General features: G+C 45.1%; 1 protein-coding gene across 2 annotated transcripts in view; it reads left to right on the plus strand.

The window, feature by feature from the left end:
* Window positions 1-18,949, plus strand: part of RPTOR (regulatory associated protein of MTOR complex 1) — a 163,370-nt gene that overhangs the window by 136,275 nt on the left and 8,146 nt on the right. The window contains exons 25-30 of one of the 2 annotated variants that reach the window (XM_009276812.2): window positions 265-370; window positions 2,944-3,058; window positions 3,567-3,691; window positions 4,974-5,078; window positions 9,179-9,226; window positions 15,957-16,063. In XM_009276812.2, coding sequence (XP_009275087.1) covers window positions 265-370; window positions 2,944-3,058; window positions 3,567-3,691; window positions 4,974-5,078; window positions 9,179-9,226; window positions 15,957-16,063 — 606 coding nt within the window. The remainder of the gene's footprint in view (window positions 1-264; window positions 371-2,943; window positions 3,059-3,566; window positions 3,692-4,973; window positions 5,079-9,178; window positions 9,227-15,956; window positions 16,064-18,949) is intronic. The other variant, XM_009276813.2, reaches the window with a different exon arrangement.

Genomic DNA, 18,949 nt, shown 5'->3' on the forward strand with positions numbered 1-18,949 from the left:
CTTAAAGACAAAACAAAATATAGGACAGCAGAAGGAAAGGGGAAGAGATTGCAGATGATGGGGAAGATTTAGATCAGAAGGGTGCTCAAGTATTTAATAACGTAAGGTCCCATGAGCTCCTCTGTTTACTGCCTGAAGCTGGAGACCCTAAAGAATTTATGTCTTAGTCTGATGTGCATGCGTGTGTGTGTTTTACAAAGGTAATACATGGAGTTTTGATGGTTACTGTTGTTTTGTGTTGTGAATATGTCGATATACTGAAAGATCCCAGAAGAGCATGACTTGGAGAGCCAGATTCGCAAGGAGAGAGAGTGGCGGTTTCTGCGCAATGCTCGTGTCAGGAAGCAAGCCCAGAAGATCATCCAGAAGGGTGAGTGATTTCCCTCTCGCCCACGCTGCAGACAGCTTCCTCGAGCTCCGAGCACTGCGCTTAGTCAGGATGCTGAACTGTAAAACCCCAATTAATGATGACCCCGTGCTGACCCTCAAACTGGAAAAGGTGCCTGTACTCTCTCCTGTGTGCAGGCGAGGTGTTTCGCTAATAGTCACTCACCTTTCCATTCTCAGCTGCTGGTTTTGTTCGCCAGATCAGGGGAGTGACCACTTTAGAAGTCAAATGTCTGCCTTCCCCTTTGAAAACTTAACTACAGCGCCGTGTTAGAAAACGACGTGGTCGGTCACAAGTGGAGTGCTCAGCTGGAGCGTAGCACCAGGCTGGCTAACCTGTCGAGTCCAGCGCGGGAGCGGAGGAGCCTAAGAGTAATTACTCCTTTGACGGAGGAGAGAGCTTGCCGTGAAAGCAGGCTTCCCCACTTATAAGAATTGACAGAGCATCCGATTTTCGATGCAAGTGTTGGCTCCCGAGCCCTCTCGGCTGACGGGCAGCAGCTGAGCTCTTCAGCCGTGTATCCGATCACAGCCGGCACCTCTGCAAGAGCCAGAGCAGCCGGCGTGAAATCGATAATTCAGAGGCCCTTAACAGATGCTATTGATTTACCATTTGGGCTTTTCCTCCCAGTCCTGTAAAGTTTGGATGGGTACTGTAGGTTATGTTTTTAAAGGGATAGAAGGCAGAATACTGTAGGGTAAACTTCAGAGCTGCAGTCTGGCTAAGAAAGCTCAGGCAGTGTTTGGCGTGTGTCAGGCACCATTTGGATGGCCGGTCACGGCAAACTAGCCCTGCCAAGCTGCTGGATGTGTCCTCCAGATGCCCAGAAGACATCTCGGCGATGTCTTTCATGTTCCCCACTCTGCTGAACTCTGTAAATGATTGCTCACTCCTTATATCCCATTATATTTTTAATACTTGTATGTAAGGCTTTATGTGTGCTTACGCTTTTCCCTCTAAGGTGCCTCAGGTTCGTGTTTCATTAGTGTGTACTCTCCAGAAAGCTGATATTGCTTTTATTTGTGACTCTTTATGCCTTTATGAGGCAGTGGCTGGGCAAGAATTCTTATAGCGCAGGAATTTATTCGAATACAGTGGAACCCAGTGAAGTGCCCTCAGGAATTTGCGTACTTAAATTATTCCTGCTTGTGTGCCTTGAACAGCAGAGGCTGGGGAGTGGCATTTATGGGAGCTCTTCTCATGGCACCCTTCCGGCAGCGTTCCTGGGGGCAGAACTGTACGGGTGGGTGGTGTTCCTCTCCTGGGATGCTCACTGAGGCACACGGAGTTGGAAATAATAATTTGCTCAATGAAGAACTGCCCAAGGCTCAGCCTCCTGCGTGTACCTTGTTGTCTGGAGGTTTGCTGGACTTGAGTCAGTACAATGGGTAGCTTAATGTCATGAAACTGCAGACTATCATAAACCAGAGTAACATAGAAATGAAAATGGAGCCCAGGAGATGGCTTGGGAGATCGTTTTGAATACAAAGAAGGGGATTTTTCATGCTTGCCTGAAGAAGTTAAATTTTTTTCTGAACAGTGTTCATATTTGGTTGCTTGACCTGAGCGACTGAAATGCCAGTATTCATTAAAAAAAAAAAAATGTGAAATATTAAAAAGAATTAAAATAGGCTTACAGTCTTTTAATGAAAATCAGAGATGCATTCTAAAACAAACTAGAACTGGGTAAATGTCTCCTGGGCTTATGGCTTATGGTGATGAATTCATACTGTGCCAAAAAATTGCAGTGTCAGGGGTACCAAAACTGTTTGTGAATAGCAAACTGTTCTAAAGAAAAGACAGGAAAGGTCTTTAACCATCATTTTAATGTCTCCATGGAAAATATATTAAGAATTAAAATAGGCTTACAGTCTTTTAATGAAAATCAGATTAAATGGATGCATTCTAAAACAAACTAGAACTGGGTAAATGTCTCCTGGGCTTATGGTTTTGTGTGATGAATTCATACTGTGCCAAAAAATTGCAGTGTCAGGGGTACCAAAACTGTTTGTGAATAGCAAACTGTTCTAAAGAAAAGACAGGAAAGGTCTTTAACCATCATTTTAATGTCTCCATGGAAAATATATTTTTCATTTGCAAATTAATCTAAAATTTAAAAGAACTGAAATGGAGTGTTAAATAAATAATCGACAAACTAAAATGATAAACTGTATTTTAAGTTGAAAAAAGCGTTTTCTTTTTTTTATTATTTTGAAAAAATAATGTTGATTTTTCTGTCAACACAAACTGGTATTTCTCTGGGCTTGGTTGTGCTTGCTTGCTGTGTTCTCTTCAGTTACCAAAGTAAAGGACCCCCTGATTTGTCACCACAATATTTAATTTGTACCTTAAGACGTGAGACAATCAGCATGGAGGAGTCGGGACTGTCACATAACTGGGATCTGAGAAGGTTCTTGAAGGAGGAAAGTGTTGGGGGGGGAGGAGGAGGAGGGTGGTGATACGTGGCACTGGGAAGCTGGGGAAGGTTCGAGCCCCGTCCCTCGGGCGGGATGTTCCCAGGCACTGAGCCGTGGCTGCCTCCTGTCCCCCCGCAGGTATTTCCCGGCTGGATGATCAGATCTTCCTCAACAGGAACCCGGGTGTCCCCTCCGTGGTGAAGTTCCACCCGTTCACGCCCTGCATTGCCGTAGCCGACAAAGACAGTATCTGGTAAGAGTTTCCCCGGGTCTCTAAAGCGCTCCCTGCCCTGCCGCCGCAGAGCACGTGCGGACAGGTTCAGAGCAGCATGTCAAAGAGCGCGTATGGATTATCGTGGGGTAGCACTGCCATATGTTGTTCCTTTTCTTTCCCCCCCGCTCCCCTCTGTGGCCATCCTTCACTCTCTCAGGGCAGGGAGACGGGGCAGAGTCCTCCCGGAGTTCAGTGCGATAGTTGTAAGTGTTGCACCGAGTCCTTTTCTACGGGAGGTGCTGGGTTAGAGGGCTGCAAGTGAATCCTGACAGATTTATAACCGTTACTTACAATTGGGCTTTTTATCCCATTTCTTTCGCAGAAGGTTGACATACGTTATTAATAAAATGATGCTGAATACCAAAGGAGAAAAACAAATTGAATTGGTATCCAATGTATATAATTTTTAGTTTTGCTGTAATGAGTAGATCTCTCTATAGCTGGCACGGAGAACCAAGAACTGACCTGATATTTTTTCCTCCTCAAGTTTTTGGGACTGGGAGAAAGGGGAAAAGCTGGACTATTTCCACAACGGGAACCCTCGATACACCAGGATCACAGCAATGGAGTACCTGAATGGACAGGACTGCTCCTTGCTGCTGACTGCCACAGGTAAATAACATATTTTCCCATATATGAGGGTAGGGCTGGGGGGCCTTTACAGAATTCAAGTCCATGTGAGCTGTTCTGGACCTCTTGCTCTCCCCTCTATGAATTTGGCCCAAGCTGATCCTTCCCCTCCCCTGTGGCTTGCCTGCCTGGTCTCAGCTGAGGAGGCATTTACAGGATCAAACCTGAAAGTTGTTTCTGGCAGTACTGAAATCTCTTAACTGCTGAAGAAGGCGCTGCAAAGGTTTTCAAGTGACTAACAAATCAAATACTTGCTGAAACATTTCCAATCACGGCTCTATTTGTTACATCATTCTGAGTCTTTACCTATCATTGCAAGTTCATGGTAACCTCCTCCTATACAATAGCTCGGGCAACGTGATTTTAGTTGGTTAAAAGCTGCTGTCCAGAGCTGAAAAGGAAATCGTGCTGCAAGCAAAGCGTAAGAAATCAAACTCTTTTACCTGTGCTGTTTTAAGTCTGGAGCAGGTAGGGCTTATTTTAAGCGCTACTAAACTCAAATAGTCCTGAGTTTCTCTCTAGTCCATATATCCCACCCAGGGGAAACGGTTCTCAAGAATGGCCTGTTGCATCGCGTAAGGTAGCATGAAGAGCTCTTTCCCATTCATTGGTCTGTGAAGCTGTGAGTAAGATCCGCTTCTCTCCCAAGGAACCATTCTAAACCTGTCAGTCTAAGTGTTTTCAATAGCTTTTCAAACTTCATGCTGAAATGTACAGGTTGGGTATAATTAAGGGAGGTGGAAGAGGTGCTGAGAGGGCCTTTAGGACATTTTCCTTTCAATTTATTGATTCTTAGCACAAAAGTTTCACAGATGGGGAACAAACTGAAAAAATACACGATGTTCTTGAAAGATTTGCTGCTGATGGGCTGGGCTTTGATTCAGCTCCTTCTGTGGGGTTGTATTTTGTATTTAGTAGGGTACTTTTGTGGCTCTTGGCACCAATAGCAAGGAGGATAGAGACAAATCCTAGAGAAAATGAATGGGTCAAAGAAATGGAGCAGCATCTAATGTCAGGTGTTATTCGAGGGAAGGAGAAAAGCTCTTCCAGAACAGTTCCCAGTAGAACAATGCTTTAGGTTTCATGGATGTAAGATTAGAGAGGAAAAACAACTGTAATAAAAAGGATTAAGTTCAAGTGACATACTCAATTTTGGGGTTTGTATGACTGCAGTTCCGCTTCTCTTCTTTTGTTGTGCACAAGTAATTGAGAGTTGCATCAGCAGTGACATTGCATTGTGTTCTCTTTTTCTGTGCTCCCCAAGATGATGGTGCCATCAGAGTGTGGAAGAACTTTGCAGACCTGGAAAAGAACCCAGAGATGGTAACTGCCTGGCAGGGGCTGTCAGACATGCTGCCAACTACACGAGGTGGGTTCCCACTAAGTTTTTTGGGGGGGGTGGTGGTGTAAAAATAATTTGTGATGGTAGGGTTTTTTCTAGAGATGGGGAGAATAAAATGGGTTTCTCAACTTCAGCCATCGGTAACATCCTTGTTCAACAGTCTCTGCCTTCTGGGAAGGCCTTTTGCCAGGCCTTGGTGAGGAATTACTTTTCCAGTTCTCACAAAACAAACCAACAAAACCGAACGCCCAACACAGCAACCTCACACACACCCACTGAAGAACAATCGGAGCAGCCTCTTGCTGGGCAGCAGAAGGGCACAAAGTCCTTGTCCTTTAGAAGCTTCACAGCAGCTGTCTTGCCCAAGCATTCCTCTTAACTGTGTTCCTAAGGAGAGAACTGTAGAACAACGGTGGAACTGGGCGCTGCCCTGCTCCGTGCTCGGCGTGGCAGGAGGTGATTCTTCCCCTTTGGGCGGGATGGTAGCTCACATATCGCCTCTTTCCTTCTGATGGGCTGCTGAACCTTTGCACAGCTTTGCATGTTGCACCTGTGACCTCCTTTAGCCTGAGCTCAAGTTTTGGCAATTATTCTTCACTGTTTATTGTGGGTCAGGAGGTGGCAAGAGAATATGCAATCTAAATCTGACACGTGCAGAAGGACATCACAGTTAAGACATTGACCTGCTTTGAATGTTAGAAAAGTTGGATAGAAAAAGATGTAAAAAGAGCACTGGCATCCAGCCATACACAGGATGAAGCCAGAAGACCAGTTTGAGTAACCCTGAAGTCTGTTTTAGGACATGAAAGGAGGTGGACGTTTCATGCTTCTGGGACCTGGTAATGTACTAATGCTGCAATGGTGATTCTCTCTCAGTTAAATATTTTTAATCAAGGCTACAAGTTTTTCTAAATGCGCGGTAGTTCAATCAGCACTTGTGGGATTGGCACAGGAATTGCTGGGTGAGGCTCCCTGGCTTGTGCTGTGTAGGAGATCAGATGAGATGACCATCATAATTCATCCTGACCTTAAAATCTGACAGTTCTCATTTCTGAGCTTATGTGGTTCATCACAGGAGCCTGCCACAGCTCTTTTAGCTTTTCATTGGATTTTACTAGTGCTGCCTTGTTGAGCTCGTATCTGTTATGTTTTCTTTAACACCTCATGGTTCATCTCTGGTGTTTTAGGAAAGAGGAACTGTATTTGAGGTAACTTTAGGCTCTCTGCCTCGCTGCAGTATGTACACAAAACTGATTATAAGCTTTGCAGCTGATTATGGAAGTTTGCAGCATACTGTGAAAATTGCCATGGTCAAAACCTGCTCTTTGCAGAGATGTCAATAAAAGCAGGAGGAAACCCGCGGTAATGTACCCAGTGGTGAAGGGACTTAGGCAGAGAGGAAAGTGTCCGGTAGTCATCTCAAGTTGCCCTTTGTGGTGTCATTCGGTTGGTCTGTATTTCTTTCTTGTCAACACCAGCTTTCCTGAAGGATGTTGGTTAATGTTTACTATCCCTGGATTCAGGATCTTGCTTCCTTGGTGCTGGTAACGGACTCACCCAAACAACTGGGAGTTCCCCCAGACTGCTCTGATCATCGGCTTCTCGCTGCATCATCAGTCATGTTCAGGGAGGATGCTGACAACTGTCAACTGAATTCGTTCAGGCTAATTCCATTTACCTGCCTTACTTTCCACATGCACCTTACCGAGGCATAGCATTCGCTGATTGTACCTTACTCTACAGGCCTTTAATACAGCAGGAAGGATTGTTAGTGTCAATGTTTGACATTGCACAATAGGTTAAGAGCTGAGGCAAGAGCTTTATTTAGCTGTAAGAGTTGAATGGTTACACTTGCCAAAACAGGAGTGTTGAAACTTTTAAGTCTGTTCTCTTTAAGATTATTTTTTTCCCCCTTTTCTTTCCTGCATAGTCTTAGGAAGTCTGGGTCCTGTTTTCTTTGTCTTTTACCTTTGGAGCAATAGAATCAGGTTCGGAAGAAGAGAAGGATAGATTTCTTTGTGGAGAGAGAAATAAATGTAGTCACTTCAAAAGAGCTATGTGGATCAAGTCCCCTTGGAAAATGAGACTCTTGAACAGTTCTTTTGCTGCCAAGACCATAGTTGTGGTTCAGCACTGGCTCATAAAACTGAAGATGCATCTTTGAAGCTACAGAGCTCAGGAGTTTTACTGGAGTTTGTTTGCTCCTACTATTGATTTCCTTCTCTCCCACCCTTTTCCCCTGTGTCATGCTCATCTCTGAATTTAATAGCTTTCTTGACAGCAACCAGAATACTGACTTTTCTAGGCAGTTTTCCCACTTACAAAAGGAGAGAGGAGTATGTAATACCTAAATACATCCTTTGGAAGCTTGAAAAGCCTCCCCGGGTTGTCTGAGTAATGGGAGGTCAACAATAACATGCTCAGGGGCTGCCTGAGAGGGGGAACAGACCAGAGTGAGGCACAGAACTTAAATTTTTACGCTCTGCAAAGGACTTGTTTGTGGTTTGCAGCCGGAGGTAAGTGAAATGAGCTGATACAGCCAAGTTAGTGTCTCAAACTTGGCCCCAGTTCATTGCACTTAATACTTGACTTGAGACTCAGGGTAGGTGAGTCTTAATTTAAACACTGGTAAACTACTGTGTGGGCACCCTCTTTTTTTTCTGTATCAGATTTTTTTTATTTTGATCTTGTTTAGATCTGCACTCATGATGCACCAAGAAAGTGTCTTTCGGTCAAAATCAGGGTGTTCAAAGCAGCATTGGTACCAGGTGCTCTAGCGTAAGGCAGTGACTGGGAATCTCCAGCAGGAGAGATGGAGGGGGCTGAGAAAAAGGCAAAACACCTGTTGTTAATAGCCTAGTGTTTCAAAAGATGTAGGAAAAACTAAGCATTTTCTAGTGTGCAGTGTAGGAAGAACATAAACCTGACGCGCTCTGAAGCTGTGATTTCACAGCAGGAGACTTTGGGAATTCTGGCAATTTCTACAGAAAGGGCGTTTGAAGGCTGCGGGTTGTGTGAGCGGTGTGAGCTTGCGGAGCAGCACAGAGACCCATCGCCTGGTGTCTGCACGAGAGCTCGGTTTGGAGCTGCTCTGAATTTGCACTGCCGGGCAGGCTGGGTCACACAGCTCTCAAGCTGTCTCTTACGACAAGTCGCCAGGCTTGTGCTTCTGAACAAAACTGCCACGTTTTGTATTGTTTCTCTGTGACAAAGGGAAACAAGCCACGATCCCCCGGTCCGAATGGCTTTGCCCTTTAAAGCAGTACAGTTCTGGAATTTGGAAAAATACAGAAGTGTAACCAGCTGCTTCACAATTACCAGACGCCGTCTGCTCAGCTGTTCCCTCCCCAGGTCCTTGTGTGCTGTCGCAGATGCCTGCGTTGTTTTCCCTTCTCCAGTTCAGCAAAGAGAACCAGTATATCACTTCTAAAGGGGTGCCAGGGGAGGACCGAAGGGCTCAGCCCGTCTTTTCCTGAATACCCGGAGCTCCTTGTGCAAGATTTTCCAGGGTTGTCCCAAGGTGCCTCTCACTTCCCCGTTCGCTGTTGTGCTGCAGTGCTCTCTTATTGCCTGATGGCTAGAAACTAGTCTGTGTCTGTGGCTAACTTAAGGGTTGTTTAAATGGAGCACCCCTAAGTTGTTTGCACTCTCTGCGTGCTGGTTAGCTATCCCCTGAAATACGGGGCAGAGGAGTCCCCAGTACAGCGGCATTTGCTGCGGGGAGCCCAGACCTTCCGTGGCAGAAGCCTCATGTTCTGTGCTTGAGTTATTTGGATTTCCATCTGTCGCTTCCTGATGCATTTTACTTCAGAACAGGGACCAGATCATGCAAAGGATAGTCTCCTTGTTCAAGAAGAAATGTCAAATCTGCGCTGTTGTCAGCCAGCCAGAATACTCACTTCACACATGACAAGCGCCACCATTGATGGCTTCCCAGGGAATGCTGTGATTGAACTAGTGCCTGCTCTCTGGATGGAGGCATGTGCTGCTCTTGGTGCTTCTGCTTCTCTTTTATGTTCTTTCCTTTAATTTGAGTTGCTTTTTCTAACACTTTTTTAAGATTTATTTTTGCTCTGGCTGACCAACTTACCCTTAGCATCAACCCCTTAATCCCTGTCTTCTCACAGGTCTGGCCCGAAGGGTTTCAATCTATCTTGACAGAAGTAAACAGGGAGGTGAGTGCTTTCTTTCCTGTTACCTATGATCAGCTGGGGTGGGAAGGGCCTCCTTGTCTGGCTTCGGGTTGGTTGACTGGTTGGTTGGTTGATTATTTTTTTTGGCGTTGTTTGAATGACTGCTGGGTCCTTGTGGTTCCTGGAAAGCTTTGCTGCTTCTACCTCTCCCATTCCTTGCCTGGTGTCTGTGTCCGTAACAGCCGTGAGAAATGCAGGGAGGGTGTCTAGGTAAGCGTAGCCAACCGCTGGGAAAAGGGCATCTTCATGTCATACTCTCTGAGCTTTCTGCAGTGAGAGGAGGTATGGGTGGAATGTACAAGTCTCTCTTCTCCAGGGAGATTTCAAAGCATCCCTGGACAAGAAGGTTTGAATGACAGGTTCCGAACGTGAACCACCGTTAAGCTAATGTGGATTTTACTGGGGTTTATTTGTAACACACTTTTGCTGTAAAGATCATGTGAAAAGGATGAATCTTTCCCAGGAGGCTTAGAATAGTGGACTTTCGGCAAAGATATGCCTAATAAATTTTACAAATTCTGTTCTTTCACGTGGAAGGAAGGTAAATGAACTCCCCAGCCTCCATCTGTAGAAGCCAGGACTGTGCAGTGTCTGCATTGCTCTGGAGCCTGGCCCCCTCCTTTGCTGCTGAGGTCTTCAGGGGAAACAGATGGCTAATGTGTCAGGGCATCTTTGTGTGTATGCACGTCTATGGATGTTACTGTTGACGTAGTCATCTTGGGTTATTAATCAATTATTAATATTTGCTGACTGATAAGAGCTGAATGTGTCTGTAATGATTAATAGGATGAAGATGATTGTAGTGGTGTGTGATTCAGAGCTCTTTAGCTTGAGGTCTTTGCAAATCTCTCTCTTATTGTTAACAGACAGAGCACTGGAATAGAAATTAGCAAAGCTGTTGTGTTGCTGTTAGCTGCCTGGCTCTGCATTTCACTCAAAAATCCACTGGCAAATGGAAAGGCTAAAATTAGCAAGACATGGCTGCAGGGAATTCCCAATTCGGTAAACCGGGCATCGGAACAGTTTAAAGAAATACCAGCCACTCCCTTGCTGGATCAATACTGCTGATGCCAAGCAATCGCACTCTGTCCCGAGCACACAAATAACTGTGAATCAATAAAAAGCATTCACCAGCATTTTCTGGCCAGGTGTTCTCCTAGTGAAAAATGCAGCAAAAGGATTCCTTCTCTCTCACTGAAGAAGTCTCAAAAATGTGTGAGATTAGCTATCTGCTTGACAGAAAAATACATCAGCAATATTTACATAAAATATACTAGTTTTGTCACTAAAGCACAGAAAATCTGTTCTCATTGCCTAGGCTTCTGTGAGGAATTTTTACCGAAAGAAAGGTAGGGGACTTTCTTCATTCTTGCATCACTGGGTGCTGGTTTTAGGCAGGAATCACTGGGCGTTGCTGTATTGCAGATCAATGGTAAATTAGAGAAAGACCAATGGCTTAATGGTCCAGGTCATATCAGGCCACTGTGGAAGTCAGCCCGGGAATCCCTAAAGTTCATGTGAGCACAGAGCAAAGTCTGCAGCCGGCACCTTCAGCATCGTGAAGGCAGCTGAGCTAGCAGGAGTCTCGAGATGCGTTAGTGTGACCCTCTGCCCAGGCTGCTTCGCCTCCTGCTCCGTCAGAGCTCTCTTGGGGTGTCTCAGCACACCGCTGCATTACCTCCCGTCGGCATAACTGAATGTGCGATACGAAGAAGGAGATGGTGTTAACAAGAAAATATACATCTGACCTGTGTCCATTTCTATCCATCGCTGCCTCGTGGGGGTTGTTGGTGCTGATATGTAAACAGCCATAATCTGTCTTACCTTGAGGAAATTTATACTGATGCCAAGCAAGAAAAAATAAGCACATGCTTGCCAGTTCCCTGCTTTCTTCCTGCTCTCCTGGGGCTTCTGAAACAAAATGAAAGACGTCAAATACCTGCTCTGCAGAAAAACAGGACCTTGTCCTCTGGAGGCTCTGCTCTGCTTTGAATACTGCTGACTCTTCTGGCAGTCAGTCAGCAATCCAGATGGGAGAGGGTGGAGAGGCAGCCTCGGAGTGTTCTTAGACATAAAAGTTAGCAGCTTACTGGAAGGGAAGTTTCATGGGGAGCTGCAGGGCTCTTGAGCTGCGTGGGGCAGCCTGCGACAGAGAGGAGCCTTGGCAGAGGGAAGGCTCTAACCTTCAAAAGGAGCTGATCAAATGATCAAACTCAAGCAGAGCTTATACTGGAGAACAAGAGGGAGAGAGAAAAGTAGAGTGAGTCTTCCCACATCTCCTCGGGGGATGGCATCTTGTCCTTTAGGAATAAGAAGTTCCGGAGAAGCACCTTATTTCTGGTCAGATTTTTTTTACGGCAATAAAATAATTGGAGAAATTGCAGCTCCAGGGGTTTGTGTTCTTTTAATTGGATTTCCCCGCATCACAGCTACTCTTCTCCCTTGCTGCGCATAGTCCTTGGCATAAAAAGAGTGACACTTTTTGAAAGAATGTTGTAGAAATTAATGATAAGTGAGGTCATACAACCCTCCCACTGCTTCCTGGAAATTAAAACAGTGATGCGCCTCATTGCTCGACCAGGAGGGCCCATGATTAAAAAATGATCAGTCAGAATACGAGATGCTTTTATATTGTGTTCTATGTAGGTATTCCCAATTTCATTGAAATGCCAAGTACAGGTTGGCCACATTCCAGTGACATTAAGAATAAGTGCAGACACTTGGAATGCAGCTGCTTTCAACACCAGTGTTATTTATTGAAATTTATACAAGGAACTATCCCATCCAGACAAATATCTGTTGCTCAGGGGGAATCTTGAGGGAACAGCCATAGAAAGTTACAGCTTCAAGAACGGCTGTTGGTATGTGTTGCCTTGTCTATAAACCCACATCATACAGAACTGCAAGTACTTGTGTTAAAAGATTCAAAAACAAAAAAAAAGGGAAAACAAAAAGCCCACAAACCTTTAAAAATTTCTTTTCCTGAGCTGTGGAAGATTTGTTGCTCATTATCTGAGAACATACAATGTTCCCATAAGGAATGTTAATCTTAACTAATGATGCATTAAAAGAATTGTATTGCCAGGATGCCTGTTTCTGCAATTCATTGGCTTCTGAGAGTACTACGGTTTCACTACTGGCCTTTATCAGGTGGTTGCATTGGTGTCACGGCATTGCCCCTGTTTAATCTGTTTCTGTAAGTAGGTGGGAGCTTGGAAATAGGGTGGCAGGTAATGCAAAACCTCGCTACGTGGCTCAGGCAAGGAGCTGAGATTGCATGGGTTTGCAGAGTATGTTACCTTTTTGCCAGAATAAGGCTGAGAAATGTCTTAGATGCCAAATGTGCAAGCCAAAACCCAGCAGGTGAACTGCAGTCTCAGTTGTAACATCCTGGAGAAGGACCTCTGTTAATTAAAAAGGAAATTATAATTAGTATTAAGTCCCACGTTTGCTTCTCATCCCAAAATACTAGGAATTTAACATATAAATATGAGCCAATACTATATAATTTCCACCATGAAAACGTTTGCTCTTACATAGAAATAGCTCAGCTATTTATGTCTCGTTTCGTACTGTGAGTGTCATCTCTGAATTTAACATTTCACAGTCAGAGGAAGCCTTCCCTGTTACACGCTTGCGAAAGACTTGAACTACGTACAAAGGCTTTTCTTCTTTTCAGACACATTTGAATTCTGATTTAGCGTTCCCAGTTGCATCCTGGGGTCCCCTTTCCCCCTTTCCTTCACCCACTTCTTTGTCAGGGCATCACCTGGGCTGCAGTGGGAGCAGACCCAGGGCTGGTGTCTTGGCACAGGCGTGACCTCTGCAGCCAGGACCCGCCACCATTCCGGGCTGCAGATGGAGCCGGCCCCGTCTCCCAGCGGGAAGGTGCCAGGAGTTCTCCTCGGCTGCAGCTTTTATGCAAATATTCTGTTATTTCTGATGCCTGCATTGTGTGGTGCGATATGAGCATCCTGTACTCCGAGACTCCCTAGTCCACCCGTGAGCACTGTGCATCAGAAGCAGCAAAAATGGTATTTCATATTTTCCTGAGAGAATAAGAAGGCTGACGAAAGAAAGGGAAAGACCCTTTGTTATGGGGTGACCAAAATGCTGCACTTAGCTTTTCCAGAGAGCAGAGGTTATCACTTATGTGGACTATTTAAGTTTTATAAGAAAGGCAGAAGCTGCATTAGCTGCTTGGAAGAGCACGAGCCGCACCATACCCCAACATCATCTCCCTCCTTTCTTTCCACCTGTGGGCTCTGTCAGCTCCTGTTTCAGGGTGAACCCTTGTCCTTTCTATCTGGTCATCTCTCACGGGAGAGATCTCTGTACCATTTTTCATAAAGTGAAACCCCTCTGGAGCTTCTTCCCTCAGTGAAACTTTCCCTAGCCGCCTAGATGGCATCGCTGAATATCCTCAGTGCTTAAATTCCTGACAGATATGCCAAGACAAGCACCAAAAACGCCAGTCATCGCTCTGAATTCACCGTCTCTGTCCCCCTCCACAGAAAAGACACCTGGGACCACAGCAGGCTGGGGACTTGCTACTGATCAGACTGAAGAAAAACATTGTCTTCAAACTGGGGAATGTAACTGGAAAATTGGGAGCTTTAAAACTGCCTAAGAGTACATTGCCTACGTAACTCCATCAGTGATGGTAATGGCGATATCTATCTCAGCCTGCCAGGTTTATCTTGTCACAAGGGTCATAAACAAGATAACAAATGAAAACGCTTCAGTGATGTTTATCACCTAAATCACAGCCTGCTTGTTTGCCGCGGATCTCTAGCAGCCCCCCTAGCTGCCCAGCAATCTGAAGTAACAATCAGTTTGACTCGCAAGATAAAGATACAAGCTCTCAGCTTAGCTGAGAGTCCCGAATTTCCTGCGGTAAGAGAACGGACCGTCAATAAACGTCAGTAATCTTCTCAGTGGTATGCAGCAAGATCAGGAAACGGCTTGCATGCGATGCTTAGGAAGGGGAGATGGGCAAAATGTTTTATCTGAATCTGTGCAAAACAAGGTCATTTCATCATCTTTGAAGAAAACTCGGTGTTTATAGGATGCTTCTGTCGTTTCCTTTGTGCCCTGTAAAGGTGTCTGGTCTGGTAAAAAGTACTTATGGCCCTTTGGTGACAAAGAGAACGTTGGAGTAAGTTTAAATTGCCTGCTGGGGCTAATTCCTAGCAATAAATGGAGACAAATTCACATTTGTACCTTCTAGACAAGCAAGTTGTGGAGTGGAACTACAGGAATCTCGCTGAAGGCGGCTGCAAATGTCTCGGAGCAGGAGCCTGCAGCCCTGATGCATTGCGGAGTGCTTTCTGACTCCGGGTTGCATGTGGTTGTAAAATACTTCTCAGCACCAGAGCCTCAGTTTGGCATGGATGAGGGGATGAACCGCTGCTTCTGCAAGGCAAGGATGCTGCTTCTGCCTCTGCCGAAGGGAGAGCCCTGCCCGAGGAGATGAAAACAAACACAAAAACTGGAGTTTTTGTCTGGTTTCCTCGTGTAGTGCTCCTGGGGTTTTTTTTGTATGTGTTTTTAATGTATGAATAAGAGTCTCCCTGGAAAACCTGTAGATTTGGGGTTGGTCAGTCTTTGCAGCATAAAAAGCAAAAGATAATTGGTGTACAGCTCTCTGCTTTAAGCAAAATGTTTCTGTACTGTGGAGGCGGCACACAGGTACAAAGAAGTCCCTTCTAATTAAATGTACAAGAGCTGTTCCTCGGAGATTTCCCCTGCCGAATCAGGGGTTTCATTGCCAGCTATTTCCTGAGTCCCAATATCTGGTTTGTTCTGATGTTTGTGTGCTCTGTGCTTAGGAGAGCCAGCTCGCTCAACGGCTTTTGGACATCTTATTCCCCCAGCTGGGAAAGGAGGTGACATACACTCACTCTTCTCTGGAAATTGCCGTACCGGCAAAGTTCATGAGTTCACGCAGTCCACCAACCTGTTTGTAAGCAGGTGCCCACGTCAGGTGTTTTGGGGATAGAAAATCCCTTGTAATTCTCTCACAGCATGGATGGGATGTTTTTCTGAACTTCACCTAGCAATCAGTTTATGCCCTCAAAGACGAGGAGCAAAAGCTCTTGTAAATGTATTTGAGCTACTGTAATTGCAGAATGTTCCCCTCCTTATCCGTATAAGGTATAGCAAATGGTTTTTTACTTCTACCAAGCTGTTTAATTCAATATCTTGCAGCAATGACTTTGCTATTCCTTGTTTAGAAACATCTCCCCTTAGCCACGTATTTCTATTAGAATGAGCAGTCATGGTAATCCAGAGGCTCTCAGGTCTTGCTGTGTGAGATGTCACCAGTTTAGTCTACTTCAATCATCATTTAATCCGATGTTCTCATGAAGTGGTGGATATTTTATTAAGACTTCCTTGGAAGTCCCCCGTAGCTTGGCAAAGTCCCTGGAAGGCTATATTCACCTGCCTGTAGCGGCCATCTGCACCTCGGCTTTTCTAAGCACTTAAGCTAGCCGAGGAGTCAAAGGCATATTTTGGACTCAAATCCAGGACCAGCTGATTTGATCCCATTTGGAGGACGTATGGATGTGTGTGGATGCAATTTTAAATTTCCTCTAATAATGGTAGTTTCTGTAGCACGAGGTCATGAAAGCCGGTGTTCTAATTAGCGTGGCTCTGCCTGTGCTGATGTGGAGAGTAATTTGCACGTCCTGCCTGTGTTTTATCTTAGGAGCAGGAATGGTAGTCGACTGGGAACAAGAAACTGGGCTCCTGATGACATCGGGAGATGTGAGGATAATCCGGATCTGGGACACAGATCGGGAAATGAAAGTACAGGTAACATCTGCGTGTTTGTCCCGTTCACCTTTTCCCTCCCAGAACACACCCCATGCAGTGAGTTACCCTGTGCGTAGCCAAAGCATCTGAGACTCATCTGTGAAGAGCTGACAGGTTCTGGAGCTTCTGCTTCCCTGCTTCAGAGTCATGTTACCAGATAAATAAAAATACACACGTACTTAGCAAGTGTGTCAGGTCTTTCCTGGAAGCTGCTGCTGTTACTCTGGGCGGTGTGCAGTAGTGTTTGGGAAAGGTGAGGCTGTGAAATCCAGAGGCAAGCACCAGGATGCAGATAGGGTTTCCTATTAGCATAAAACTGAAATAGTGTAAAAATTCCTGAGGAAATTTAGCGATGAGTTGGGTTGGTGATAGAGGATTCGGACTTACTGCTGCCATCTTTGCTTCTCTGGGAAGCACACAGAGGCAATTACAGATCAGTGCTGCTCTCGTACCTACCAGCCAAAGGTCTGTCTTCAGGAAAGCTGCATCCACGCAGAGAGCACTTACGTACCTGCTCAGTCCGCTCCTGCGTCAGGACCCAAGTGCTCGGCAGGGCAGAAACACGAGCGTTTCCTAACCGTGCACCGTTCAAATGCAGCCAGTGGAATTGTTGCCGCCTTTGGCCGGTCTGACTGAAGTCAGAAGTTTGCTCCGAGTTGTCTGGCCCGGGTATCAAAGGATGAAGATGCCTGCGAGCCTGCTGGCGGCTCCCTCGGCATCCCCACGTCTCCCTGGGGAGCTCTGCAGACCCGCACGCTGGGGTACCCCGGGGTGTTCACATCTCACCTCTGAAACGAGGCAGCCCAAAAGCATGATTTCACTCGTACGTAACTTTCTGTGCGGTGTAATGGGGAAAAGATGCTGCAAGCGTTGATGTCAATAGTAATTAAATAGAGGTTTCTCAGGAACTACAAGGAGAAGCAATTGGTCTGTGAGAATGGAGTCACCATGCTGGAGAAAAAAGGAAGACCAGTTTTCAAAGCTTCTAGAAATTAATTACCTTTGGATGAACATTAATTACGACACTTTGACCCTGCAATGCAGGATAATTAAGCCTATGTTAATCTTAATTATTCACATATTTTTTCTATGTAAATTAGGGAACAGCAAAATTCAGGAGGTGAAAATCTTTTAAATGATGATTAATGATTGCGCTGAAAGTATCTAAAAACATGTTGTTTCTTTTTTAATTGCAAAGATTGGTTGTGTTGAAATTCAAGTGATTGAAACTTCCTGACTCAGTAACACTGGAAAAGTGAAATTCAGCACAAAGAGCAGCGAAGCTATGTAATCCAAGCTAATAAAGGTGCCTTCCCACTCTTTGAACTACAAAAAGTGTACCTCTGGAAGCACTTGGGATGTAGCTGAAGAAACAAGTACTTCATTTTCACTTCTGCTGATTGTTCCTGCTTCAAAGACAGGATCTGGGTTTAGGCAGTTAGAAGAGCTGCTGAGAACAGCCCTGAAGGTTGGTGCTCTAGCCAGCAGCTTCTTTGCTCAGCTGAGGCTGTGAATAGCAGCTAGGAAAGGTGAATATGCACAGAAGCAAAAATAGGATTGAAGTGTGAAATTAGCTAATGCAGTTCTAACGTGCCTCCTGATTGTTATCCTACTTTTTCAGTGCTGCTTAGGTTTTTTACCTGTTTTAATGGAAAATGTTTTTCCTTATAACAGGCGTAGACGTTATTCCAAGCAGTTCTTTTGCTTATAGCAAGTAAAAAAGGGGAAAGTAGCAGCGTTAGTAAGAGTGCACAACGTGTTCCCAGCACAGCTGTCCTTGCAAGCTCCAGTCTTCTTTTTCCGTGTCGCTTTTTTTAATACACGCAGTGTCTGGCATCTAATGAGATAACCTGAATCTACTTGTCACATGTCTTAAAGCGGTGATTGATAGTGGCACAGGACTGTCTCGCTTTATCTTGCGTAAGTGATTCTCCGGTGCTGTATTGTAGTCAGGCAGCTCATTGTGTTGCCTAAGGCTTACGTGTCTCCTCTGATGTTGTTCAAGAGCTCCAGAGCTGCCTCACCACCGCCTGCTGCCCGCGGCTGCCGGGCCTGGCTTCCTGGGCTGCCCGTGGTGAAGAGGAAGGTCATGCTTAGTCTGCTTAGCTTGGCCTATTTGCGGCAACCACTGGGGCTCTGCAGAGGTGTAGCGATGATCCCAATGATGAAAGGAGGAAGAGCGCGAAGTGTTTAAAAAGTAAAATAAAAAATAAAAAGAAACTGAAAGAAATGGACTTCATTAATGATAACTGGAGCCATTCTGGGTAAAAGGAGCTACCTTCTGGTAAAATCATTTTATTGTTTCCAGGGGCCCAATATGGTTTTTGTCTGGCACAGACCAAAAAAAAAAACCAAAACAAAAAGCTTCTTTTACAAGAGGCGTTTAAATAACTTCCTAGAACTTATTTGGGTGTTGATTTGATGTGCAAAAAGGGCCAATATCATGCAGCTCTGTACCTTTTTTTGCATGGGTGGTGTTACCTATAGCATACTGTATGTTTGGGTTTATATGTGGCATTATATATGCCATTACGATTTTTTGCCTTCTACAGGTCTATTTGTCTTACATGACTCTTCTCCTCCAAATATATACAGTCCTTCCTGCCATTCCAATGGCATTTACAACTTGTACACAACGAAGATGGTTTATGGAGAAATAACTCCTCTGGCCACTTATTTTAACTAATTAGATATTCTTAGTAAAGAATAATATTAACTCCTCCTTCCCAAAATAGACCTTGCCTTTGTTTGGGTTTATAAAGCTGAATGATTTGCAAAAGCTGCTTTTGCTGGAATTCCTCCTCTGCGCCTGGCTCTTTGGGTCGATCTGTGGGACTTGTGGCTCCAAAACACGGCAGGGGGGGGGGGGGGGGGGGCCCCGCGCAC

Source organism: Aptenodytes forsteri, unplaced genomic scaffold (assembly GCF_000699145.1).
Source record: "Aptenodytes forsteri isolate BGI_AS27 unplaced genomic scaffold, ASM69914v1 Scaffold34, whole genome shotgun sequence".
Classification (NCBI taxonomy): domain Eukaryota; kingdom Metazoa; phylum Chordata; class Aves; order Sphenisciformes; family Spheniscidae; genus Aptenodytes; species Aptenodytes forsteri.